Source organism: Lates calcarifer, linkage group LG9, assembly GCF_001640805.2.
Source record: "Lates calcarifer isolate ASB-BC8 linkage group LG9, TLL_Latcal_v3, whole genome shotgun sequence".
NCBI lineage: Eukaryota > Metazoa > Chordata > Actinopteri > Centropomidae > Lates > Lates calcarifer.
In genome coordinates, this window is record NC_066841.1 from 3,446,560 (window position 1) to 3,472,676 (window position 26,117).

At 41.2% G+C, this 26,117-nt stretch overlaps 1 protein-coding gene across 1 annotated transcript in view; it reads left to right on the forward strand.

Annotated features, from left to right (window-relative positions):
- LOC108889012 (collagen alpha-2(I) chain) overlaps nucleotides 1-26,117 on the forward strand; it is a 65,425-nt gene that overhangs the window by 31,888 nt on the left and 7,420 nt on the right. The window contains exons 7-32 of the mRNA XM_051072801.1: nucleotides 11,661-12,362; nucleotides 13,751-13,795; nucleotides 14,135-14,254; nucleotides 16,152-16,190; nucleotides 16,292-16,345; nucleotides 16,448-16,501; nucleotides 18,464-18,571; nucleotides 18,714-18,767; nucleotides 19,174-19,227; nucleotides 19,444-19,488; nucleotides 20,101-20,154; nucleotides 20,778-20,822; nucleotides 20,911-20,964; nucleotides 21,156-21,200; nucleotides 21,289-21,342; nucleotides 21,457-21,501; nucleotides 21,667-21,720; nucleotides 22,546-22,590; nucleotides 22,674-22,727; nucleotides 22,854-22,961; nucleotides 23,245-23,298; nucleotides 23,636-23,689; nucleotides 23,772-23,816; nucleotides 24,041-24,094; nucleotides 24,942-24,986; nucleotides 25,764-25,817. Of these exons, the coding sequence (XP_050928758.1) occupies nucleotides 11,661-12,362; nucleotides 13,751-13,795; nucleotides 14,135-14,254; nucleotides 16,152-16,190; nucleotides 16,292-16,345; nucleotides 16,448-16,501; nucleotides 18,464-18,571; nucleotides 18,714-18,767; nucleotides 19,174-19,227; nucleotides 19,444-19,488; nucleotides 20,101-20,154; nucleotides 20,778-20,822; nucleotides 20,911-20,964; nucleotides 21,156-21,200; nucleotides 21,289-21,342; nucleotides 21,457-21,501; nucleotides 21,667-21,720; nucleotides 22,546-22,590; nucleotides 22,674-22,727; nucleotides 22,854-22,961; nucleotides 23,245-23,298; nucleotides 23,636-23,689; nucleotides 23,772-23,816; nucleotides 24,041-24,094; nucleotides 24,942-24,986; nucleotides 25,764-25,817 (2,139 nt within the window). The remainder of the gene's footprint in view (nucleotides 1-11,660; nucleotides 12,363-13,750; nucleotides 13,796-14,134; nucleotides 14,255-16,151; nucleotides 16,191-16,291; nucleotides 16,346-16,447; nucleotides 16,502-18,463; nucleotides 18,572-18,713; nucleotides 18,768-19,173; nucleotides 19,228-19,443; nucleotides 19,489-20,100; nucleotides 20,155-20,777; nucleotides 20,823-20,910; nucleotides 20,965-21,155; nucleotides 21,201-21,288; nucleotides 21,343-21,456; nucleotides 21,502-21,666; nucleotides 21,721-22,545; nucleotides 22,591-22,673; nucleotides 22,728-22,853; nucleotides 22,962-23,244; nucleotides 23,299-23,635; nucleotides 23,690-23,771; nucleotides 23,817-24,040; nucleotides 24,095-24,941; nucleotides 24,987-25,763; nucleotides 25,818-26,117) is intronic.

Sequence of the window (26,117 nt, forward strand, 5' to 3'; positions counted from 1 at the left end):
ATGTAGTGTTTTATGTAAAGTCTGGCAACAAGTCCTTTTTAAATGGCCCGATCCTAGGAGGAATTTTCATGTCCAAGCAAAGTGTTGAGTATTGCTTATTAAGACATTGAGCAAACACAGTGCAGCTTCATTTGCAGTCATGTTTATTAAGTCCAATATTCTACTTCTGTTTTCGTCTTCACTAATTTGTGAGTTAAGTGTCTGTTTTTTAAGCCGCTAAATGCTTCACTGTGTTCCCGAGCTGTTTGATGCTGAGTAGGTATTGTGCAGTAGATTTTTTTTCAGCTAATTTGCTGAAAACAGCTGCCACATTGAAGTCCATTTACAGGTCTTGGGGGAGCACTGCTGCATATGTGATAAAAGTTTTATGAAGTTTTTTGTGGCTCCAGAGGAAGGAGCACAAAATCAGATAAATTCCCTCAAGTGATGCAGATCTGGGTATGAAATCTGTAGGTTCATCTCTGCAACCAACGCCTTTTACTTTATATGGCAAAATTCAATTCAATGTTAATATTGTTTATAGATGTATTAAGGTTGGTTTTTGTTACAGTCTTTTAAGAGTGACCCCATTTTTTTCTCCATCTGTGAACTGTTTTTCTCTCACGTCTTTACTCTCACTTTCTGGCTGTGCTTCTTCCTTGGCCAGAGGCAGCAGCTGGCCAAGGCTGAGGTCAGAGGTCAGGGTCAGGTCGGAGTCATCCAGCTGGGTTGTATAGAGAGTCAGACAGGCAGGTTATCCTGCATTCACCACTCATCCAGACTATGAGGGCAAGATGAGCTGCTCCTACAAAGCTTTGATTATAGTTTGTCATCACTGAACTCTGTTGCATCATGTGCTTGTCAGGAGAGCTGAACCAGTGCAAACTGTGCACTGGTGTGTGCATGAAAAGTTGATATCATTGCTTAACTGTAACATCGTTAGCCAAAAATAACATGTTCTCATGCCAGCAAACGTCACGTCTTCACTAAACTGCTCACTTAATTCTGCTCTTGTTCTATGTTGAAGAATGAGGTTGTTCAACAAAGACAAATTTGCCAGGTTTCCTGGCAACAGAGAGCAGTGAAAGCAGGTAGATGTCCTGACCAACCTCCTCAACTTACACACTCAAGACTTCTCTAAATATCTGCTGTAGAAAAGAAACAGAAAAACTTCAGCAAGGCCCAGCAGGAGATGAGTGACCTATGTCATGTCGTCAGTTTTTATTTGGGATATTACAGGATATTCTTCCAGCATGCAAAATTGAGTTCCTGGAGAGTTTGCCTCGCTGAAAGGATCGCTGAAGTTTTCTCACAGCTCTCCTACTGTGTCTGCAGAGCTCTCTGATTAGTGCATGTCATGCTTTATGATCACAACAGCAAAGTAGATCATTTTAAGCAGTCTTGATGATTTTGTGATATGCTGTTTTTTATGGATGTCTCTCCCTCCCAATGAAGAACATGAATAATATATAGTGTACAGGAATAGGATATGTATTTAGAGAAATAAAGCTTAGTTCCACATGTGCCCTCACATTGTAGCCCCCATAATATTTTTCAGCCTTTGTGTTACAGCTCTGGAGGGAGTTGAGTGTGTTATTTTAAAAGGTCAACACAATCAATTAATTGTCTCAAGAAACAGTCTGAGGCCTGTTCACGCTGGGAGCTGCTGAACCAAGCTGTTGGCATTGCAGGGAGATGACACACTGCAACATGAACATGTCAGAGCAGCAACAGAAAGGAGACAGCAGGATACAGAGCTCTCATTCCCCAAGACAGCGTAATGAAGAAAACACTGATATTAAAACAGCACCCTAAAATCCATGTGGTGTGGTGGACTCTGCTAAATGAAAACACAAGGACGAGGAAACATGCTTTGTGTTTGCTGTAAAAAAGTGAAAGGACATGTGAATGTCATGCCTTTGTTTTTTAATCAACAGGAAAGCTCTGGACACTGTTGAGCTTTTCTTTTATGCGCATTACAATAGATGAGCAGTAACTTTTCATCTGCGTGGCAAGGTTTCTAACTGCAACCAATATAAAATAAAGTAATTACAGACAAGCCAGGAGGCCCTCAAATCATGGAGCGCAAGAGGAGGTGGCTTGTTGAAAGAGGGGATGTGTGCATAAAAGAGAAAGAGGAGGAGATCAAGGATTTGGAAAGAATGGATGGAAATGAATTTGTGTCTAGTTGTTTCTCTCTTTTTGTCGCTAAGCAGTGCAGAATTAATTCCCAAGTCCCAGCACGCTCAACTAATAATTTTCCTCTCCAAGACTGTAATTTAGTATGGGGTATCTGTGCTGTGAAGATAAATCAGACATGGTTAAATGCTAGCTGATGGAAAGTTGTCACAAGAGTGCTACATCAGCAACATGCATTAGCAACATGACACTCTCCTCTGTGCTATCCCACCTTCACGAGGACCATAATCCTTACACTGCAGGCTCTGACCCTGACTCTTAACTTTAGAGCCCGATTACATTTTCAGTGCAGACAGCAGACATCTCTGGAATTCATTATGTGGCGTGGAGGACATAGATGTGCCGGGAAGTTGTTTAGAATTAAAAAGGGATCATTGATTTCCCCCTGCACATCTGCCCCTCAGTTTTAAAGTGCCCCCAGAGGTTCTGTTCACCCTGAATCAACCTTTTCTCTGCTTTTGTTTTTTTATATTGCTGTTTATGTCAGACCACCTCTCCTCTTGTTCCTAACAGACATGAAGTAACACTTCCTGTGACAGTGAGCTGCCCCACTGATCCTGACTTTCATGCAGAGGTGGTCTCCTCTGCGTCAAACCCAATGGTGTAAATCAAGCCAGTTTCAGAGAGCCCATGGTGAATATTTCCCCTCAGATGTTCCCTCAGCTGTGGTTATTTCGCTGAGTATGGGCACTGCGGCTTTCCTCTCCCCTAATTCCCCTCCAGAGATTTTTTTTCCTCTGGTGTGCAGGCTCCCTCCAACCAAAATCCATCCATGTGTGGAAGCAGTGGGGATTCCCTCACATCATCCCCCATCCCTGTTTGCCTTTGTTCTGCTTCCCTCGATGGGAAGGAGCAGTTATTCACTCGAGCAGATTTTTAGTTGCCCGTGATGTTGCGGTTAGCATTGTTCCAATAGCTCGCTGCGATCAGATGTTCACTCTCACCCTCAATCTAGTTTGGTTAGCTGAGTGCTGACAAACTATTTGGTCATTGTGGATTTAGTGTGTTTAGAACATCTGATTCATGCACAGACTTTTTGTGGGTGAGAAAATCGATTGAATTTATTTATTATTTAAAAGACTTTGGGTTGTTTTGAAGTTAAAATTGTCCCAGATTTGACAACATTACAGTTGTTCACTCTTCCTCAGTGTTCACAGAGGGCACCCTATTGGCTACATCTCCCACCAGCTCAGATGTATTGTTGTACAAGATGTATGGCTGGTGAGAGTGAAAGGGTGTGTACCCAGTAGGTGTGTGGGTGTGTCTGCAGGGAGTTGGATCAGCCTCCTGTGCAGAGGTCTGCCTGTGGATACAATGTGAACAGAGTTGAAGTGCGGACAGACCTACCGTGTCTCCTGCAGTCATGCTCTACCATGTTGGATGGTACTTGCTCTTGGGATGCCTTGTGTTGGATTTAGATGGATTGCATGTGAAAGGTCAAAGGCGACGGAATGCAAAGGTACTCTCTGTTGTACTCATAGACACACTTTCCCTTCTCTTTTGGGTGAAATACTTTGTGGACCATTTCAGTACACTCGGTGTAGTGGTGCTTTGTTAATTTGACTGGGTGAGAATGTTTTTGTTTTTTCAGCTTGCACCTTATTTGTGTGATTAACACTCTTACACACCTTGCATCTCTTGAAGTGTTGACATTTGATTTTGGCTTGAAGTACAAGGTTGCATCTGTTGTTGTTTTCAGTTTACAAGCAATCAGACCAATGATTTGTAGGTGATGTCATGGCCAGGAATGTCAAAATGATTGGTATTAATCCATACTTCTTAGGCGAATAAAACCACTTCATAAACAATTGGATTATCTCAAAACCACATCATCACACAGCTTAAGACAAGGGATATGTTGGATATACATTCGTCTCACAGGACATTGATTATGGTGTTGTACATTGTTGACAATGTTTACATGCATGCTAAATGTGGTTAAGAGCAGCCAATTTGTGGCCCACAGCTGGCTGGCTCACTAGCAGTTAGCATGTATTTACAGCAAGATATAATATATTTGCACTTGGCTGTTTGTTAGCATAATACCTGGTTAACATTTAGCATGTGTCACTATCAGTGACCGTGGCAGGCTTGTCATTTTTTACCAGCACTTTAATTCCACTTTTCCACTAACACCATCAACAGGTGTCGGTCACGTTCACTCAGGGTCTTGGTCCTCAGACCTTCATCATATAAAATTCATTGGATCATTGACTGATACAGGAGACAGATACAGCGCTCCAGATTGAGCCTTTGCCAGTTGACTTTTTGGTTTTGGTTGCTAACTAGTAAAGAATGTGAAGCCTGCACAGGCAGTATGAGCTGCTGCACCAAGTATACAGAGTGTGCAAGAAATGTCAGGGTCTCTCCCCCTCCTACATGCTTCATGATCTTATTATATATCCCAGGACCACCACTGCTGATTTGGTGGACGCTTTGATCCCAACCAACAGTGGCTTTTCTAACATGGGTGGTCCTGCTGGGAATACAATCCCCAACCATGACGGTGTTAATACCATGCTCAACCTCCTTAGCTACTGAACAACACAGCCACAATACAAAGTCACATGCTCACTCGTGTGCACATGCCGAAGCTGATGAACACACACACACATACAGACATTTAGATACACATGCAAGTATTAATGTGCATGCTTACAGCGATCGCCTTGTCTTGTAGTGTCCCTTGTGTGCCAGACAGTGCGAGTGTTGTTGAAATTCAAAAGTAGAAACACACACACACACACAGCTGAAAACTTTGACCCCTCTGCCTGTTTGTTTCATCACTCTGTCGCTACTTTTCTTTGTGTTTATTTCACGTCTATGGCCATAACTGCAGTGTTTACTCTTTCCTTTTTATTTAGTATATTTTAATAATCATGGCAAATAATGACAAGTTCTGCCGTGTGCAGTGTTCCCATCCTTATTCCTGAACCATCAGCCTACTGTTGCCATCGTGCATTTTTCCAGGCCAAATTGCCTACTGCTGCTTGCAAGACCCAGCCAGTCGGAGAGCGTCTGCATACCTGTGTCTTGGCTAGATTTACGGACCTTGCCATTTGATTAGCCCTTTGTAGGAGCAAGTGTTCATTGTTTGTGTGTGTGTGTGTGTGTGTGTGTGAGAGAGAGAGAAAGAGAGAGAGAGAGAGTGAGCGTGCTGATGATAGTGCTCTTGCCCGCAGCGCTTGTGACAGGCTGTGAGGCCTTCACAGATTTCTCATTACTCATAACAGAGGATTTCTCAGTCCCACATGCAGACAGACTCCTGCGAAGACTTGTGCTGATGGAAGGACATAGTGATTACTGATAAACATTAATCTAGTCCAGGTGTGCCCTGTCAACATCTGCCCTATTTCTTGTGTTTTCCCACAAATATTTGTTGAGAGTTGCAGAGAAGTTGAGTCATGATCCCCATGTTCGCTCAGCATGGGTGGATGATGTTCAGAAATGCTTCATTTTAATAGAACTGTATTTGTGCTGTCCATTATCATATGCAGGTGATAATAGGAAGTAGGTATTTTAAGATATATTTTCATTGAATCAAAGTCTAAAGCAGACAGTTTTTCATTTTCAGTCAAATTTATCCAGCACCACCATACCAATAACTCTCTAATCACTTTCAACTGCCTGATCATGCAATGATACTGTTTCTGTGAGAATAATAAGACAAGACCATGTGACAGTGTGATGGGTTAGAAAGAAGTTTCATGTCCTAACAAGTTGAACCTTGGCTGACATAAGAGTTGGAAAAACAAACTGGGGAAAATACAGAAACACTAGTATGGCCATAATACTTTTAGTGCATTAGCTAATCCATTCAATTCAGTGTGACATCTCACTATCACTGTCTAATGAATGAGTAACTTGTCAGTCCATGTGGCTTCTGATTTAAAATATTTATTGTCTTCCAATGCCTATGAAAACAAAGAGGCACTATTCAGACAAAAGAAGACAAACTAAAGTTATCTTTTTGTCTATTTTTTGTGTATTTTAACATCCACGATGTTTCTAAGAACTACACCACATGGGCAGACACCTTAAAATGATTATACCCACTTGTGAATGTTACACATGCCTCCAGTCTTCTGAGAAGACTTTCCATATGATTTTTCAACCTGGTTGCAGAGACTTGCTCTCATTCAGCCACAACAGAACTAGTGAGATCTAACACCGATGTTGGGCGACACGGCCCGGCTCACAGTCGGTGTTCCAGTTGATCCCATAGCTGTTGGATGGAGTTGATGTTAGAGCTCCTGTGCAGGTCAGACACAAACTGGGAAAACCCTTTCATTATGGACCTGGCTTTGTGTGTGTGGGCACTGTTGAAACGAGAAAGGGCTTTCCCTTGTTGTCACAAAGTTGGAAGCACACTGTTGTTTAAAGAAATGTGGACATGTTGTCCACATTATTTTGGCCACGTAGTGTAAATAGCGAAGAATAAGAAGAGAAATGTTTTATACGTCATTGTACATTTGGATTTCAGGAGCCTGAGGGTTGAAAACTGACAAAGCTTATCGTTTGACAGGACCATTAAGGAAGCATTATGGCTTCCTGTAAAATAGTTCTGTCTGTTCGTCAGCCTGGAGTCATGCATACTAACACACCGTGAACCACTTGATACCCTGACTGTCATACATTCACCTATAGATAGGGAAGAGTAGAAGCCGTACACAGTGTGCCTCCGCTACACATTTCCTTCAACGATGTCAGTGTTGTTAGGATACAAAGGCATAAACACACACACACACACTCACACACACACTTTGAATAGATATAGTGTCCTTGCTTGCTTGAGCCTGCTCCTACAGAACCCTTACAAAGACAGCAAGTGTAAACATTGTCTTGGCAGATGATATAAAGGCTCAGAGAGTTACTTGCTGAGATTATTAGTTTTGTTTGACAGGATAACTACTCAGATTCATGCTATGTAGCATCTGTTCTGCAGATTGTCCTTGGGGCTGATGTATTTTAAACTGATCTATAGAGGACATATTCATAATGTCACAAAGATATTGACTCTTGACACTGGCCTGAATGCTGAAGACAATTCACAGAGTTGCCCCTATTCTCCATCCAAATGTTGAGTTAATGTTCTGCCACATCTGTCATTAGACCCTGTGGTGTCATGTAATGATATTTAAGGTCATGTTGATGACTGAGAGAGAGTAGATCTGATCCTAAAATCAACCTGTCAGCTGAATTTCTTATTGGCAAACCATCCACTCAGATCCAGTCTTGGTCAGAGAGCTTGTGACCTAAAGATCTCAAATTTCTGCTGAGGCATGCAGATGGTACGATTAGAGTTTGGCATCAACAGCATGAATCCATGGACCCAGTCTGCCATGTGTCAACAGTACAGGCTGCTGATGGTGGTGTAATGGCGTGTGGAATATTTTCATGACACACTTTGAGCCGTCTTAATACCAATCAATCATGGTTTGAATACCACATCCTATCTGAGTATTGTCACTGCCCATGTTCATCCCTACAAATTAACATCTTAGTAATGAACCATGTCACAAAGCAAAAGTCATCTCAAACTGGTTTCATGAACATGACAGGGAGTTCAGTGTACTTCAGTTCTTCACCAGATCTGAACCCAGCAGAGCACCTTTGAGATGTGGTAGAACAGGTGTTTGGCAGCATGAATGTGCAGCTGAAATCTGCAGAAATGATGTGATGAATCATGTCAACATGGAAGCAGAATCAGTTTCCAACATCTTGTGGAATTCATGCCACGAAGAACTGAGACTATTTTGAGAACAAAGGGAAGCCTTACCCAGTATTAGTCTGGTGTTCCTAATAAAGTTCTCAGTGAGCGTGTAGTTTCATTTGAGTTTCAACAGCTGGCCACTGTAGATCTTCGTCAACATTACTAAAGCAGGAGGTGGATTTAATTAAATAATTCAGTTTTTAAACAACAGTGGTGGGGTGGTTTGTTCTTTTCATGAGCTCTGTTGACAATAAGAAATATATAGAATATGGCCAGGATTCTGGAAACAACACCGCTGTAGGTTCATGTGTCCAATGTTCAAAATATAATATCATATGGAGATATTTCATACAGTATGTCTTGGTGAAAACCTGCAGTGTTCCTGCTCCTGACTGACCAGCCAACATGTGATAGTCATACTCCAGCTAAGTGTGGCCTGGGCTGGCGTTCATAGGGATATCTCACAGACTGGAGGGGAGATAAGCTGAGGGGACGGTGTTGAACAGAGGAGATCCAGTGTCAGCTTATCAACCAGGGCTGGCTGCCTGACTGCGGCCTACGATAAGAGGGAGAGAAAGGGCCTTTGTCTTCAACTGGGGCACCTTGTTTGGTCTCTTGCCTGTCTCATTCCCTCACTGGCCCTCGTTATACTCAGGCAGCCCGCCATCAAGGGCTGGGTTTCATTTCAGATACAGTATTTAAGACAGACTATTCTAATATTTCAGATTTAATGAATGAAAGCCAGGTTCAGCTGATTATTTCTGGGTTATGTTTGGGCATATCACTCTCTCTGATAACACAGTCAGACCATGCTCAATTGATTTTTGCCTTAACAAATGTCTGTAACCAAATAGGAAACCTGAGATTCTCTTCTGTGATAATTATGCTAATTCATAAAATCTGTATGATATCATTTCACTCCGTATATTTAATATGCACCCCTACTTCCAGCTCTCTTTGCTTTTCCAATGGCAACTTTTCTTTAGTCCTACAATACTTGTGAGTTTATGCCTCAAAAGATTCAGGCTGTTTCGTGAGGCAAAGTAAGTCCTAACATCTATTAAGCAGCTGTACATTACAGAATAATAGAAAATTGATTTTTCTTGTCCCCATACATTTAGTATCATTTATAAAACTAGACAAGACACAAGCAAGAGTCCACCGCCTCAGTAGAACCTCTGAGTGGCTTTAGGAATGATAATACTTTGAACTTAGTTTAGCGTGTTTGCTAATTAACACTAAACACAAAGTACAGTTTTTAGGGTATTTCATCGTAAACCCAAATACTGGCTAAATAGTGCTAGATGTGTCCATTAAATTTCATGTTGGTCCATCCAGTAGCAGCCTCTGTATTTCTTTCAAAACCACAAATATATCATGGTGGTGCTAGAGGAAAAATTGGGATCAGGGGACTCGTCAAATTAGGATTCCTCTTCTGGATACCATGGATAAATGTGCCAAATTTCATTACAAGTGGCTGTTGAGATATTTTAGTCTGAACCAAAGTGGTAGACCAACTGACACACAGACTGACAATGCTTGAGCCCTAGCGCCTTGCTATTTGTGTGGGTAGAGTGGTATAAAAAGAAGAAAAAAGTAAAATTCTCACAGATGTGCCATAATAACAGGTGAATAATAGGCCCTCTGGAGACCTGATGTTAGCCTTTGATCCACTATAAAGTATTCTTACGGGCAGTAAGTATTATAGTGGGTTATCAATAACTGACTGTTATGACTATTTGGCACTGAATCATGCTTTGATGACGTAGTGCAAAGTTTGAACTTTTGTTCTTTAAGATGAGAGAAGGGGAAAATAAGACACAAACTAAAAGGTGTTTTTTCCCCAGTGCAGTGTCATATGTCACCTGTATAACTGTATGTTTTCTAAAAGGTACAAGTCTGCTCTACTAAAATCTCTGAGTATACACAGTGCCTCCCTCTCCTCCTCCTGTCCTCCTGCTCTCCATATGCCTCTCAGCTCCACTTTAGTGCTCTCCATTTCAGCCCATTAGGGTCATCAAACAAAATTTACAGCCCTTTGGTCCCTTCCCCTGAAAGGCCTCTCTCACTGTGCCACTGTTCCCTGAGGGCCAACATTTTGATGTGTTTTGCTGTGTGTGTGTGTGTGTGTGTGTGTGATGCAGCATGACAAGCAAGGAAAAAATGCCTGGGTCATAGTGTTTTGCATGTTGTTAATTTTGGAGTATTTTCCTGTCACCTCTGGACACCACAGCCCTTTAAACTGCTGTGTGTGTTGGAAAGATGTTTTTTAAAGTGGCCGAGGCTTCATGAGAGCAAATAATAATAGGTTTACATTCTGACAGCTGATGTTGATTTACAGTGAGAACAATTATAGAATAGTTTCATTATTAGTAAGTTTTATTCCTGTGAGAGAAACTTGCACAACAGACAACTCTGTTGTCCGGCATCAGAGGAAAACACCGTCCACCTGAGTGGAGACGAGATAGAAGGGTCAAAGACAGGTATTTGGAGCTTTGGAGAAGACTGAGATCAAAGCTGTCCACTATGCCAGAAAAGGGAATGATATGAGGGGCTGCATTAGGGCCTGATATTTGGGAATTCTGTATCTGCACAACCTTTGATGTGATTACTCAGCTGCTGCCAGGAGGGGAGAGCTACTAGACAGTTTGCTGAGATTGACGAGGGTTGGATAGTGGGGAGTGCCAGTAATCCCGATTGGAGGTGATTTAAGTAAACTAGAAAGCATGGATGAGTCCATGATAAAGGAGGATTTGTTGTAAGAGTAAACCTGCAGGATCTGCAATGTGAGTCTTGCATGTAGTTGGTCTGAGCGGTCTTAAACCACATCAAGGCTCTAGATATGAGGCTGTAAACTACAGAGGAGCTTGTAAGAAAATACAGCTCAGTCTTGTCAAGATTGATGTTAAATTTGCAGAAGAAGGGCCATGCTTTAACCTAAGTATCAGATGGCAAAGGTACATACACAGTTTCAGGTACTACAGTGGAATCTGAGTTTAATTTAAGAGAAAAGAGCTTTATTGTCATCGTCTCCCACAAAACGGCAGTGGTATCCTGACCTCACTGTAACATGGACAAACATGGGCAAATAGAAGTTCTTACCAATTTGGTTGCAATAGGGAGCTCAGTGCAAACCACTGAAATGTTAATTAGAGACAGCTCATTCAAGTGTTTGGAAAGAAATGAGACACAATCATTCGTGGTGTGCAGTTGTTGATGGTAGACGGGTCAGGGGTAACTGGTTTGAGTAGCTGAGAAACTAATCGACTTGAAGGCAGATGAAATGATGCCAGATGTCAGTGAAGAGTTGATGACAGTTCTCAAGAAGGGAAGAAGGTCTGCACCAGTGTTTTTCCCTGAGGTTTATGGTCTGCTGTACGAGACAAGTTGAGGTCTATTGTGGGAGGTGTAATAATATAATCCTATATAATCCTATCCTATCCATGGATAGGATGGTCATTCTTCTTACTTACCTATTGTGAATAGTTACTTGATTTCTGTTCTACAGGTACAAAGTCTATATTTTAATAAGAAGACAAATACTGTTTGTTCACAGTCAGTTTGTCTGTTGTGGCTGGGAAATTATAAACTGGAACAAGTTGGTCTGTAATCTTTATTGGTCCTCAGAGACCTCCAAGTCCACCACAAAAACACAGAGCCACACAATAAGACATCCATTCCCCATTCAGCTAATAACATCACAACATGATAAAAAACAGAAAACCGCTGTAGTGACATTTGTTCCAATGCCTGCTTTGTTTCTTAACAGAATGTGTTCCTGCACCGAGCGAGCTCTCGAGGGGACGGGACAGTGCTTTCAGGACCTGATCGGAAAGGTTCAGTAATTCGTGGAGATGTCTTTGTGGTTGACGAGGACACTGACTTGTTGGATCCACTCTTCCAAAATGGCGGCCAAGTGAACCCTCAGTGGAAGCCCTCCAGAAATGGCCTTAAAGGAAACCAGAAGGGGAAACCTGAAATGTCCTCTAAAGATGTGGAGGAGAACATTACCACAGAGAAGAAGACAGATTCGAGTGGGAGGACTTCATCGCTGTTCCCCGGAAAACCGTCCGATGACATAATTGACCTGGACACGGGAACCACACCCAAGAAGCCGTCGGTAGGGTTTCCTGTACCTTCGAGGGTCCCTTCAGATCCTAGAACATCCACAGACTCCAGCAAACTAAGGGAGGAAACAGATAATTGGACCACGATGGTCTTACCTACACCTCATGTCATCACCTCTGACTCATCTGCAAAGGTGGTAGTTGTGGAGGAGGGACCCATCACCACACAGAGCACCACACATCCTGTTCACAGAGTTGAGCACAATGGTAAACAGCCAGACAGGGAGCGTCCCGGAACTGTGACCATTGTATCCATAAATGGAGACCTGGTCCAGAGCTCAGATGGCAAAATGTACCGGCTCCAGAGAGGACCAGCAGGCTGGATGGGTCCTCCGGGACAAGAAGTGAGTGGTTTTATGGTGCTCTAAAAGTATTCAAGAGACAATGCAAGAAAGCAAGAGGTCTTCTTTAGGTTGTTCAGCCTGGTGTAAACTGTTCAATGAGAAATTATAGTTTTTGCATATTTTTTATTGCAGTTTTATAGATATTGATACCCAAACAAAGACATGTTCCCCTCTGATTTAACAGTACATTTTATGTTTTATATCAGATCTATCTGTTGTTGGATGACTGAAAAAAAAGGTAGGACGAGCCTAGTGACTGAAGAAAGTGCAACGTCTGTTCATGCTTTACAGCTTACAAGAGCTGTTCTCCATCAGCTGACATCTGAATCTGATCAGGGGAGGTTACGCTGCTCAAACACATGTAGATCCACATGTCTTTGATGCCGCGATCCGAGCCCTCAGAGAACAGCATGGTTATCGAGTCTCAGCAGTTTGTCATAGCGTTACTCAATGTGACAGTCTTATCCTCTGGCCGCCAAGTTATCTGATTGGTGCCAATAAGTAAAAATAGTTTTGTGATTTCCAATCAGAGGGTTTACCTGTTATAAGAGGTGGGTCATCGCAGGAACTCCAGGGCAAACAGAACCAGAACCAGACTGCACATTTGGTCACGTCTGTGCTGCACTCTGGAGTCACGCTGCCATAAAATGCACAGGATCACTCAGCACGATTACTGTGATTGGAGCCGGCTGTAGGCAACACGAATGAGGACGTCCTGTAGGCTTCTCTCCTCATGTACAACGTATCAGGTCTTGCTTGGTTAGCCTGCAGCATTATCCTCTACAAGTGTGTTGACAAACTCAGTTTATTTGAATAAAATGTACTTATTTACAAATACAAAAATAATATTTCTATGACATGGATCCAGAAAATACTCTTTTCTGACTGGTTAGCAGGTGTATTAAAAATCATTTAGTAAGATGTTAGTAGTATTGCTCCTCCATTCTCTTGCAAAATTAGTAATCAGCAATCCAGCAGCAGGGTTTTCAGACGATTATCAAATGCCACAGTAAAGATGCAGGAGATTTACTATATCTATACCAATTACATATAGTGTCCCAGTACTCAAAGCTATAAAATCTTACTGTGTTTTATTAGCATAGGTTTTGGGAGCAAGACCTTAAAGTGAACGGCTTTTGCTTTTCAACAAGCCACAAACTGAGTTTCTACAAGGATCCAGTGTTTTGCTTGTCTCTCAGGTCACAGTTTTTTGCAGTAGAAAAGTTATTAGTTTTATTTTAAAAGCAAATTGTCTAAGACACAATACTTTTCTAGTGTAGCCAATGGGTTACTTGTTTTTAGTTAGTAGTTGATAAATAATACTTTGTGTCTTGGTGTCATGGTGTTTTTTTTAGCAGTTTTATTGAGGGGTGTTACTGTTTCCACAGGGCTGTCCTGGTGAGCCTGGCCTGCCTGGGTTTAAAGGTGATCAGGTAAAATAACCTTGTTTACAACATAATAGCCTCTGATGATGTGTTAAGTTAGTCCACCTGACTCATTTAAGTGCAGTGCTGTTCTGTGTCCCTCAGAAAAAACACCGGACCATATCATGTTTTAAAGCTCAATTTCACTGCAGACATTTTAATACCTACTGCTATAAACCCCTGTCCCTTCCTCTATTATTCCTGTGTGTATATTATTTATGCCAGAGCTGCAGTGTTGCAGCTTATTACCTCTATGATGTAATGTAACACAGTGCTGTGCTATAATGTGAAGTGTCCCACATAAATCAATTTGTCTTGCATAAACATATCACTTTTCATCTCTTTCAGGGTAAAATGGGCCCTCCAGGCAATCCAGGAAAAAGGGGGGAGCCAGGACCTCCTGGACCAGCAGGTTTACCAACCCTCTACCTGTGGAGGAACACTGCTGAGGAATGGGCTGCCTTCCAGGTAAGATGGTAACCATAACGTATTCTTTATAATTAGTTTACTGTCTGTTGTTTCCTTCCTTTAAACAGGTTCTCTGTTGTAACAGATCCTAATTTATTTCTTTGTGTCAACCTAAAAAAATCAGTTAGAGCGCCTTTTTTTTTGTTTGAATGATCAGCAGTTATTATTACAGTATAGCTTAAGTGTTTCCATACAGGCAGTCGGGTCCAACCTCGTAGCAAACTGTCATCCTCGTATGAAATTAACCCTAATTAGGCTTAACGTGTTAGGGTTAAGTTCTGAAGAAACGGATCCTCTAAGGGGTCATATTCCCACTGGTAACTTAGAATCTGTGTGCTGTCAGTCCAGCATGTTTGACAAATTGTGTGCCAGAGCTTCCTCCCTAAACCTGATAGCTCTCACAGCTGAACCTCCATGACTTCTTACAGTTTAACAACAAAAATGTGGCTCCTCTCAGACAGTAAATGGAAAGATACTACTTCATAAGCTCAGAAGCATTAGACAGTGTTTTTTATGTCATTAACATTTTTAGCCACTCTCTGCATTGGTTGCAGAGCTATCAAACAGTGCTTTATCAAATAGTGAATGTACCCATCTTTACTGACCAACGACAAGCGGGTGCTGATGCCACACATGAGATCTTTAAAGTTCCTTTCCTCTCAGAGAGAAGTTACCAGCTCTGTACACTTTTGTAACTCTGAACAGCTGTTTCATCTAAATCCTGGTAAGCTACCACATTTCCCAGTGTCCCAGTGAAGATGAGATTTCCTTGCTCTTTCTCTCCCTAGGCTCTTGTGTAATTCATTGTCAGTCACCTAAAAGAAACACTGGACATCAAATGTTCTTTGAGGCCAAGCCATCTTTTCTCAGACCCATAACATCCCCAGACTATATGTAGAACCTTTGACCCTGCAGTTGTCATGCGTGCAAGCTGATGCTCTGTCCTCGTCTGTTTAATCTCCCCTCCGTGGCCACAGCTGTTTGTCGTCCACTATGTCAGCATGATGGAGAACTGTCTGTTATTGAAAAAAGATGATGAAAATAAAAGCCTGCTAGCAGTTTGTGATGGCGATTTGTTACTGTATGTGCTTTGAACCTCAGGTGGACAGACTACAGAGGTCATTCACATATCTTTACTCACTCTGAACGAGGGCCTGTGGTAAAGCAAAGACTTTTTTAACTCCAGAAACTATGGAATTTGAGAGATGATCATGTGTTTCGTTATAAGTTATGTGTTCATATAATCCAACCTCCATCATTCAAACCCATTTTGATATTTTGAGGTGCATAACTTTACTCAGGCCTACAGAAAATGTCCCGTTATGCCTTCAAAGTTGAGGCTTGTATCTATTCTAAATGCCTCCCTTGACCTCCAGGGTCTTACGTTCTGCATTTTAACATTATTGTGTCTTTTAAAGATCCTGCTTAATTAAGACCAAAGTAGACTGGGAAATGGAACTGGGAACTTGAGATGCTGCTGTGGAAAGAATAAACAGAGGCGCCTTCCTTCAATTTAAAGTTCTCCATCATATCAAAAGCTATTCAAAAGTCAGACTAAAGGAAGTTTAGACAATAGATGAGAATAAAACTTGAATAGATATCATGGGGCTCCAGCAGACTTGACTCACATGTTCTGGACCTGCTCTTATCTGTGGGGAAAGTATTTTTGATGATCTCTCCAAAGCACAAATGTTTGCACAGCTATACTGGGGGTTCTGGCTAATGATCAACCACAACCATTAAACATTACATTGTGAAGAAGGAGAATATTGTTAAACTGGAAATAACTAAATTACTAAAACGTGTTAACATTTTAACCATATCCACTTTTGATTTCTTTCTGTATTTTTATCCCTGCATCTGTAACTTATCTTGTGTGTTTCCTTTTTTCCTGTAGCAAACCAATTTTTACCAGTTACTTCGTGCTGGTTGGCCTGTAAGTATGCTGTGACGATTAGTAGCCTTTCTTTGTTGGGATTTAGCTGTTTTGTTGGTTCGTGTTGACCTGAGTCCGGTTTCTTCTTTGTGAGCTTGCAGACTAAAGAAGGTCCTGCTGGACCACCTGGAGAGATGGGCAAGCCCGGCTTACAGGTTAGAGATGGACTCCATACACAGTTTTGATTGCATTTAGAAAATTCTGGGTTGATTCATCTTGAAGTGGTGAACAACTTGTATTTTGATCTTTTTTCTCAGGGCCCACCTGGTGAACCTGGGGACCGTGGACGACCAGGGATGCCAGGAGAGATGGTAAGCACCCAAACCATCAATTCCTGTCCAAAAGTAACAAGTTATTAATCAATGCAGTGTTAAAAAATAAAGATGTGTCAGCGTCTCAAACTTGGTCTCACCTCACCAAAATCAGTCCATATTTTAAACATGCTAAACTAAGATTGTTTCCTCACAAAAAGACAAAATCGTAAGCTTATTGTGTGTCTACATCTAACTCCTCTAACACTTCAGTGAAGCTTCATAAATGTGAAATAAATAAATATGAAAAAGTCAAAATAAAAATGTCACATTTTTATGGCTACATCATTCCTTCAAATAGAAATATTATATTCTACTCCTTAGAAAACAATCTGATATATGTGGTGTGAGTGGAAACTTCGAGATGTTGAAATACATTTTTGTGGGATTGACCAATGTTTGTCCACACAACACAAGTTAAAAGATGGACCCACCACCAGTGGATCCAGTTGAGTATCAAGCTAAATTAAGTATTACATTTGAGTGACAGGTTAAATTAAGTGTAATATAGTTGGTGGAGTGTGGTTAAAAGGAGTGGGTGTTGTCTGTGAATGAAACTCCCTATGATGTAACCATTTTCACTTTGAGAGAATAAGCAATGAAGGTTTTATTGCAAAATTAAGAAGTTCCATATTTCTTTCTAAATTTGAATACACTGAGGCGTAGTTGATCAAAGTTTCTAAATTTATATTGTGTAATTTCATAAGTTTCACATTCTCTCGGTGAGGCCTCCCTTCTTGTCATGTAGTGTTGAATTACATAAGTTTTGAAAAACCACTGACATAATTTGTTTGGGTGAGCAGCTTGTAAATGTAGAGGTAATTTAAACTTTGTTACATCCATCTCAAAATACATAAACATGAGTCCTAGAAGTTCACTGTGACTGTATGGAAACTGAAACCAAGTTGCCAAGTATGGTGTGAGGTCTCAGTTGGGTAATGAGTTGGTACTGAGGACCAAATATTGTGGTTTGGGAAGCTGAAAACACCCAGTCGCCTGTACAGCAGCCTTTAAGGGCATGAGCAAAGAAGAGGAGAGAATGTAGAGTGTGTTGTTACTGACGTGATGCCCTGTATAATTTCTAAAAACATGTTTTCACTTATGTGTTACTGAGTGTAGATTGAAGGACAAAGTTCAAATTAAAACCACAACACAAATTGTGCAAAAAGTGAATGGGTCTGAATACTTTCTGAAGCCAGTGTCCAAAGTTTAGATATTTATATTATTTATTATTTGTATTGGCAGCTTCCAGCTGTGAATGTGTGTAGTTAACCAGCATCAGTTTTCCTAATTTTGATTAACAGTTTGGTTCCAGCATTTCTAATGTGAACAATGACTGCTTTAGATAATTGGAAGTTGAATATCTTTGTGATATTCTATAAATTGAATTATTACTCAGTTAATTACTAATGAAAGTAATCACTAGTTGTGTGTAACTGTATGAGTGTGTAGCACCGAAAAAGAGTGGCTCTGGTTAAATAGCGGTTTAAAAAAATAATCACTCATTCATCATGCCAGTCCCTGCGTGTATAACACTGTATCCATCATCCTCCGCAGCTTAAAATAAAACGTTATCCACTGCCAGCACAGGTGGTTTAACCATTCAGTGTGAACCTGTGCATGTTTTTCCACCTGTTTTCAGGCAGAGTTACAGCAGACCACGGCCTTTTAGATAGTGTGTTGTTGTTCAGGTGATGCCCTGTCTGTGTGATGAATGGCTCTGCAGAGTGGTGGAGAGTGTCGGTGTCGTCACAGTAAAGACTTGTAATTTATAATGTAACTGTCCCGGTGTGAAGCTCACCACAGCTGTGGAGTTTTGTAATTTCTCTGGCTTCACTTTTTGTTTATTTAATATTTTTTGCTTTACTTTGTTGGTTTTTTGTTTATGTTGACTAACAGGCTGATAAAGAAGCAGTCAATATCAACAGTGGCCTGCCTCTGATGATTTATGTTGCCTGACAGGGTGAGCGGGGTCCCTGGGGCCCTCCAGGACGAGTCGGGACCCCAGGGAGAGACGGCGAAAATGGAGAAGATGGTCAGCCCGGGTCACCTGGTGCTCCAGGATTACCGGTGGGCACGCAGAACACTACATGTCTAGGCTGATTGTGTTAAAGCTGGTAGATTATGTGTTTTTTTTTTTTTTTTTTTTTTTTTTGGTTGTTGCTTGTTTCACCTGTTGACATCTTTCTGTTTTGTCTCTAATTGACATCAGGGCCCCTGGGGATACAGGGGAGAACGAGGGTCCAAAGGGGAAGAGGGTGATGAGGTAAGGAATAAAACAGCACAGCTGCTTTTGTAAAGAAGAAAAGTCAAGACAATTTAAACATCTGATTTACTGATACGTGGAGCCAAGAACGCATGGCTGTGCTGCATACAGTTTGAGCAGCAACTTGCACACACTGTCTTTCAGTCACCTCTCAAACATTGAGTATTTATTTAGTGCGTACCTTTTTGATTGTACTGTATTTAGGAGTATTTTTTTTAACTGATTGGTCTAATTCTAGTCACTTTGAATCTATACTTGATAAGGTCCTTGTAGCATAAAAACTATTCTCAGAAATGGAAACAATTTAGAGGTGTCACTTACATGAAACTGATGCTCCTGTGTACAGGATAAGGTAATAAAATATTATCTCAACACTGTAGTCAGTCATTTTTCTCCACCCCCTCAGGGTCTCATTGGCCTCAAGGGTCCAAGAGGAGAAACTGGTGAACCTGGTGAGAAGGTACTCTGATCTATTTATTTATTAATCGTCTTTTAAATTAGAATATGTACCTGTGTTATTAATGAAAACCCTGTGGTCCTTGGTGGCTTGCTTTCACTGAGTATGAAGATGTGGATTGCTTTAAAGCAGACAGACCATACAGCCCGAAGCTCTTATGATGTCCATTTTTAAACAATACAACATGTTGATCATGTGCTGTGTTCTGTCTTTATATAGGGCTCAACTGGTTTACCTGGCCCACCTGGTTCTGTTGGACCACGAGTGAGTGTCTCTTGCATCTTTTATATGTGCAACAAACCAGGAATTTCACTGGGGAATTCACATTATGTTCATAACCTTTGTGAAGAAAGTTCATAAGCCATGAGCATTGCTCAGATAAACTGTGACATAAAGCAGCTTATGTATTAAAAACATTTCATTTCCAAGTAGAATTTGCTGGACAAGATACCAGCACATTACAGAATCTGTTTGAAACAATAAGAATGAGCGTAACAGCTGTCTTTGTGTGATGCATTACACACACACACCCAACTGGTGTAATATACAAGGAACAAAACAAACAATCAGCTTTTGTGAAAGAAAGACGTGCACTTCTAAATCCCTTTTAATCCCCGGTCCAGTCCCTCTTTGAACTTTGAGTTCCAAGCAGTGAGGCACTGACTCCCATTTTTCTCTTCAGTCTATTCTCAGCTTTACTTTGATTCTACTTGGCATGAAGTCAGACTCTGCCTCACAGTATTAGAACAGGCACTCTGACCAGTAGGCAGTAATCTGTGTCATTAATCCTCACTTTGAATACAGTGTTGTCTGTGTATTTTAATGGTATGTATTTTATTAAACTGACACTGAATTCATCTTTAATCTTCTCTGCAGGGGCCTCAAGGGATCCGAGGTGGCTACGGGCCAGAGGGGCCTCGTGGGCCTGATGTGAGTGATGTGCCAACCTGACTAGTTGGTTGAGATGTTGATATTAAGCTTTATATATAACCACACTCTGAAACCACAGTGTCATTCATGTGGCCTTAGGAGTCGTAGATTTTACAGCATTAGTAATTTGTTCATGGCTCAGATCTATCCCAGAATGCTTTGGGGCAGAGGAGGCCTACACCCACACAAAAAAAGTTTGATAATTTGTGCAGGTGTAGCATTTTGTGTCAGGGATGTGACTTGTACAGGTTATTTTTGGCATACAAACGTCAGTATAGTTAAGACTAAATTAGAGATGAGTCAAGTCTGTTATGTCAAGTCAGTTTTATTTATATAGCAGCAAATATAACAGAGATTACAGAGACCCAGCTCTCCCCCATGATCAAGCACCTGGCAACAGTGGCAAGAAAAAAAGGTAGAAACCTTTAGTAGAACTGGGCTCTAGGTGGGCGGCCATCTGCCTCGACTTCCTGACTGTTTATATTTTAGGTGAATTATCTTCTTAGATTTATTATACACTTTTATTCATTGTGAGAGATCTGAGCTGTAAATGTAAACTGACGAACACTGAGGAGGTGTAGGACAGTGTATCATTCATGCTGTTATGTCCTTGCTGTTACCAGGGGGAGAGCGGACTGGATGGGGCTCCAGGTCTGCCAGGGCCAACGGTAAGCAGACACAAGGATTAGGTGATTAAATATTTGTCTGTTAGTGCCAATTCTGAATATATGCAATATTTTTTGTTTGGTGTCACAGGGTGCACCAGGTTTTACAGGGCGTGTTGGTGCTCAAGGAGTTAATGGTTCAAGGGTAAGATTACACCACATGTATTATAACGTAGTCTGCAGGTTAAAGATGCTTTCTTTTAGCTCTGTGTCTTTTTTCAGCTAAATGCTGATTGGTTAAATTGAGGTGATGTCTTCAGATCACCAGTGTCATTGGTCTCAAATGAAATGTTCAAACATAGATTTCAGGTAACTTTATAATAAAATGTCTTTCAGGGGGACATGGGACCTGCTGGCAGTGCTGGCCCCAAAGGCCCACAGGTATCCCCTTTGTTTGGTTCTAATTATGCTGCAGGTGTTCCACTGTTTCTGGGCATAAAATGTGTTACCTTCTGTTTCCTCCAATTAGGGGCCTCCAGGTCTAGAGGGACAGATTGGGCCTCCAGGACTCAGAGGGCCCCAGGTAAGTAAAGTTCAAAGCAAGACCATTGATAGAGACTTGTGATTCATTGTGGTGCTGCTTCATTCACTTTGTAGTCAGTGCAGGGGATTAAAGTCAAACCGTGCATCTTGACAGGGACATCCAGGACAGATTGGCGATCCCGGGCCTAGAGGAGACCCTGTAAGTCTGTTATTTTGTCCTCTCAACTTGATTGAGGTGCCACAGAGCTCTGCACATTTAAATGCAACTTTGCAGAAATTGTTGCACTGTTTAAGAACACAATACCCAGTATCTCTGTATTTTACTGTTTTTGTGTTGTTTATTTTTCGTTTATTTTCATATCAGGGGCCTACGGGGCCCATGGGTGCCAGGGGGGATCCTGGCTTTGAGGGGCCCATGGTGAGTTACATTTGAACATATTCACCAGGATATTACATCATTACAGTCATACACATTCAGATACACACTGCAATGGCGAGAAAAAGTGTGTGATCCCTGTGGAATTGGCAGCAATAACCTCAAACAAGCTCTTCGGTAGATTGTGATTATACCTGCAGAACATTCAGGAGGAATTTTGGACTATTCCTCCTCACAGAACAGCTTCTGCTCAGACATATTCTTGGGATTTTCTTTGTTTGAAGTCATTCTGCAGTAGATTTACTTTGACGTTTAGGGTCACTGTCCTGCTGCGTCACCCAGCTTCTCCTGCTCCTCAGCTTTCGAACTGCCCCCCCGACATTATCCTGTAAGATACCTTGATAAACTTGGGGATTCATTTTCCTCTTGATGAGGGTTAACTGTTCAGGCCCAGTGGCGGCAAAGCCCCAAACTACGATGCTCCCTTCACTGTCCTTCACCATTGAGATGATGTTTTCTTGTTGGTCTACAGCAAAGAGTGTAAAGGTACTCTCAAGGAAGTTTAATCGAAAGCAACTGGACTTAGTTGTAGTCTAGGAAGACGTTTTCACCAGGGTTCCCATAACTGGTTACAAAAATAGCTGTATCTCTGTTCTCACTGACAGACTGTACAGTAAAGTATGTTTTCTCATTGATCTGTGCAGCCTCACAGTGCCATCTACTGGCTGTAGGGTCTCAGTGGCTCATGACATGTTATGTGCTAAGTAGTACTGTATTGTAGTCATTTGCTAATAACTTTGCTTTTTGATGCTTTATTATTTTATCCTTAGTGATGACGTAATACCTTATTTTTAACTTTATTTTCAGGGTGCTCCAGGACAACAGGGTCCTATGGGTTTTCCTGGTGTAACGGTAAATGCCCAGTATATATTTACAAACATATTTCCTGCAATTGTAATTGACTGAACTGGTTTTCACCATTTCCTTCTTTACAGGGTAACAGGGGACCAGATGGAGACAAGGGGGATCCAGGTCCTAAAGGCAACAAAGTAGGAAGCAGGAGTTTTCTGTTTGACACTGGCTGTGTCGTCGAGCTCAAACTTCTTGTTAACATCTCATGTACTGTATGGTTCAGAAAGGTCTCTGTGCCTTAGAAAGTCTCTGTTTTCTCTCAGGGTTTTCAAGGGGCAGCTGGCATTAGGGGTCCTCAGGGAGAGAGGGGCCCCACCGGCTTCCCAGGTTTCCCAGGGATCAAGGGCCGTCCTGGCCCCAAAGGCACTGAGGTACACTACTTATTGTTTCTCTGTTTGTATGTAGGTTTTGCATATACTTACACAGTTCTGAGGGTGGCTCTCCTGCCTGTTATCAGACACATGCCACTTCATTCAGATTTACACTGGAAACAAATGAAATGCATATCATTACCAGGTTATTAAACCACTACAGTCTGTAGACTTTTTTCTGCAGCATAATATTGAATGACATGCTCCTTTAACCAGGAGAGAGAGGCTGTCTTGTGAAAGTGAAAAACAATAAGCTTGACTGATTTTATATTTCTTCATTCAGGGCACAAATGGAGAAACTGGCCCTCAGGGAAAACAGGGCAGCCGTGGGCTAAAGGTCAGTCATGATTTGTGCGTCTGAACACTAAGAAATGTCAGATGACTTCATATGTTGATCCAAACACAAGATTTAACTATGTAACATTAGAGGTTCCAGTGGTTTAATGCATCTAAATTTAACAATCCAGTTTAACCACAACAACATGAATTTAACACATTTCGTCACTCCACAGGAATATTCTTTTCCACTCATTTTAAAAACAGAACTGCAAAATCACATATTTTTATTTAATTGTTGTTATGGGTAAAAAATGCATCTGGAAGTATTTTGAATATGATGACAAACTGGATATTGATGCATAGCAACAGACACTAATATGTGAACCTCCTTGAAGGGGAACAGGGGACCAGATGGGCGTAATGGAAAACCAGGACCCAGAGGGAGCAAGGTATGACCTGCAAACCTGCTGTGTTTGTTTTCCACTTTTTCCACCAATACTAATGTAGTCCTCTTTCTGCTCTCTTCTCCAGGGTCGGCCTGGACAGAGAGGCCACACTGGCCAACCAGGCCCATCGGTAAACTTTCATACAAAGCCTGTCAGAATTGATTCATATTGTAGTCAATGCTAAACTCTCTGTAGCTCGGGTCATGCATTCAAAATACGGGTCTTTAAACGATCTGAATATTGATACTTCAAAAAATTGTCATACGTTGTATGTAAACAAACAACAAAAGAGGTTTACAGGATGAACAGTTTGCATGTGTGTGTCTGTGTGTGTTTGTGGTTGATTCCTCTCAGGGTTTGCTGGGGCCACCTGGACCAGAGGGAGCAGAAGGAAAGCCTGGTACACAGGTTCCCATTCTCTATCATATTTCAATCCCATCATCTGTAAATGCTGTGTGTGTGTCTGTCTGTGTTCCCTCTCCTTTTTGACACATACTGGATGAGTGTTTATTATTCTATGAATTATTTTGTATAGATATACACACACTTTGTTGCATGGTGTTACTCTCAGCTTTGTCTTTTAGAAAAGCGAGAGCTTGTAGGGTGATGACACAGGGGGGAAGACACACTGCACTGCACATTATCACACACTTCTTTCAAAAAATAAAAGCTTCGCTGAATACAGGATTATACAGTACAGCTGTTGGGTGACAGTTTTAAGGAGTGACATACCGAAAGACTGCTAAGATGGAAATGTCCTAAAAATGTCAAAACTGACTTCCAAGTTCAGTTGAGGTATCTGTTGAGTAGTAATTGTTGGTTGAGACAGTAGGAGGCAGTCTTTGTACAGCTCTGTGGTGAGCTGCTGTACATTTTTAGCTCTAGAGAACAGTACGTGGTGCAGAGCAAGAGTCTCATTTAATCATCACTGTATTTTATCCACTACTGACAGAAAGCACTTTACTTGACCGTGAGAACAGAGGTATACGCCACAGAAACTTTCCATCTCTGCACTCGATTTTATCATATTTCTGTTTTTAGTTTGAAAACTTATTTTGTGGGAAAATGTGTTGTAACAAATGACAAAGGTTTGAATGAAAATGAATCAAATAACTCAGTAAGATGACAATTAATGTGCTGACTTTATACCTTAATTCTTTAAAGTGATGATATGTACTATTTGCACTCTGAATGACCTCCACTGCTGGGAAAAATTACACTGTTGATATTTTTTTTGTCCCTCTCTCTGTTTCAGGGTCCCTCGGGTGCAGCTGGGAGTGCCGGCAGTAAAGGACTGACGGTAGGACTGTTTAGCCGCAGAATGACCTCAACGTTCAGTTCATGACATCATCCCTACAGCTCGGGTTTTCTGGCTCTTTGCCACAGGCTGCAGGGTTCAGCTGCATACAGGCACATTATTACACTTTACAAGACATCGCAGGGTCAAATTATGGAGGATTTTATAGATTTGAGCGCAGGCAAACACAACAAACACCTCCAGGAAAAAAAGTTTTAACAGGACACAACAGAACCTGCTACCAGCTATTAAACATATCAGGTGTGTCTACTAAAAGTTTGTGGAGTGGCACATACTGTGGACACCTTAATATTGCAACTTTATGAATATATCATTCCAAAACCGTGGGCAAAATATCATTGAATGTCAAACTGAAGAGCCAAAACAATAAAAAACAGCCCCAGAATAAATATTTTGTTTTCAATAATCTGTGTTAAAACTTTTAATCTCATAAGAAAACTGGATTTAACAGTTAACAAAGACAAATGTGGCCTGTTAAAGATATTAAATTAAACTCTTAATTACCAATACATTATCCATAATGACATTTGGGGGTAGCTTCATGAATTCCATCAAATGAATGGCCAAGGAGCAATTAAATGGTAGATTAAGCATCCATTAATGAAAAACCAAATCAACTAATTTAAACCGTTTTTGGTCAGCTTTGCAGTTCTCAGAATGTTTTCTCTCATTCGTCTCTGTCCCTTTTCACTTTTGACATTTCTTTTTGTTGTTGTTGTTGTTTTTTTTACAAATATTTTATTACTGTTGCTTTTCTAGGGTTTTCAAGGAATTGTTGGAGAGAGAGGAGCAGATGGGCCACCAGGTTCTCCGGTACGCTAAGTTGTCATTGTGTTTCTTTGTCATTTGAATAGAAGGAGCACCTGAAGACTGTAACTACTGTTACTACTGCCAGGCTGGAAGTTTGGAGATGAACATATCCATTGAGGCATATAGCTAGAGAAAGAGCAGCTGGTTTGTTTCCTGTAAAGTAAATATGTAAGCCAACAGCCAACAGTGTTTTGTTCAAAGTTGAGCAACTAAGGACTTAAGAGTAACTAAGTTTAGCTAAAACATCACTGTGATACTAGTTCTTTAATCCAATCTCTGGTCAGTGGCAAACAAGCATTTCTT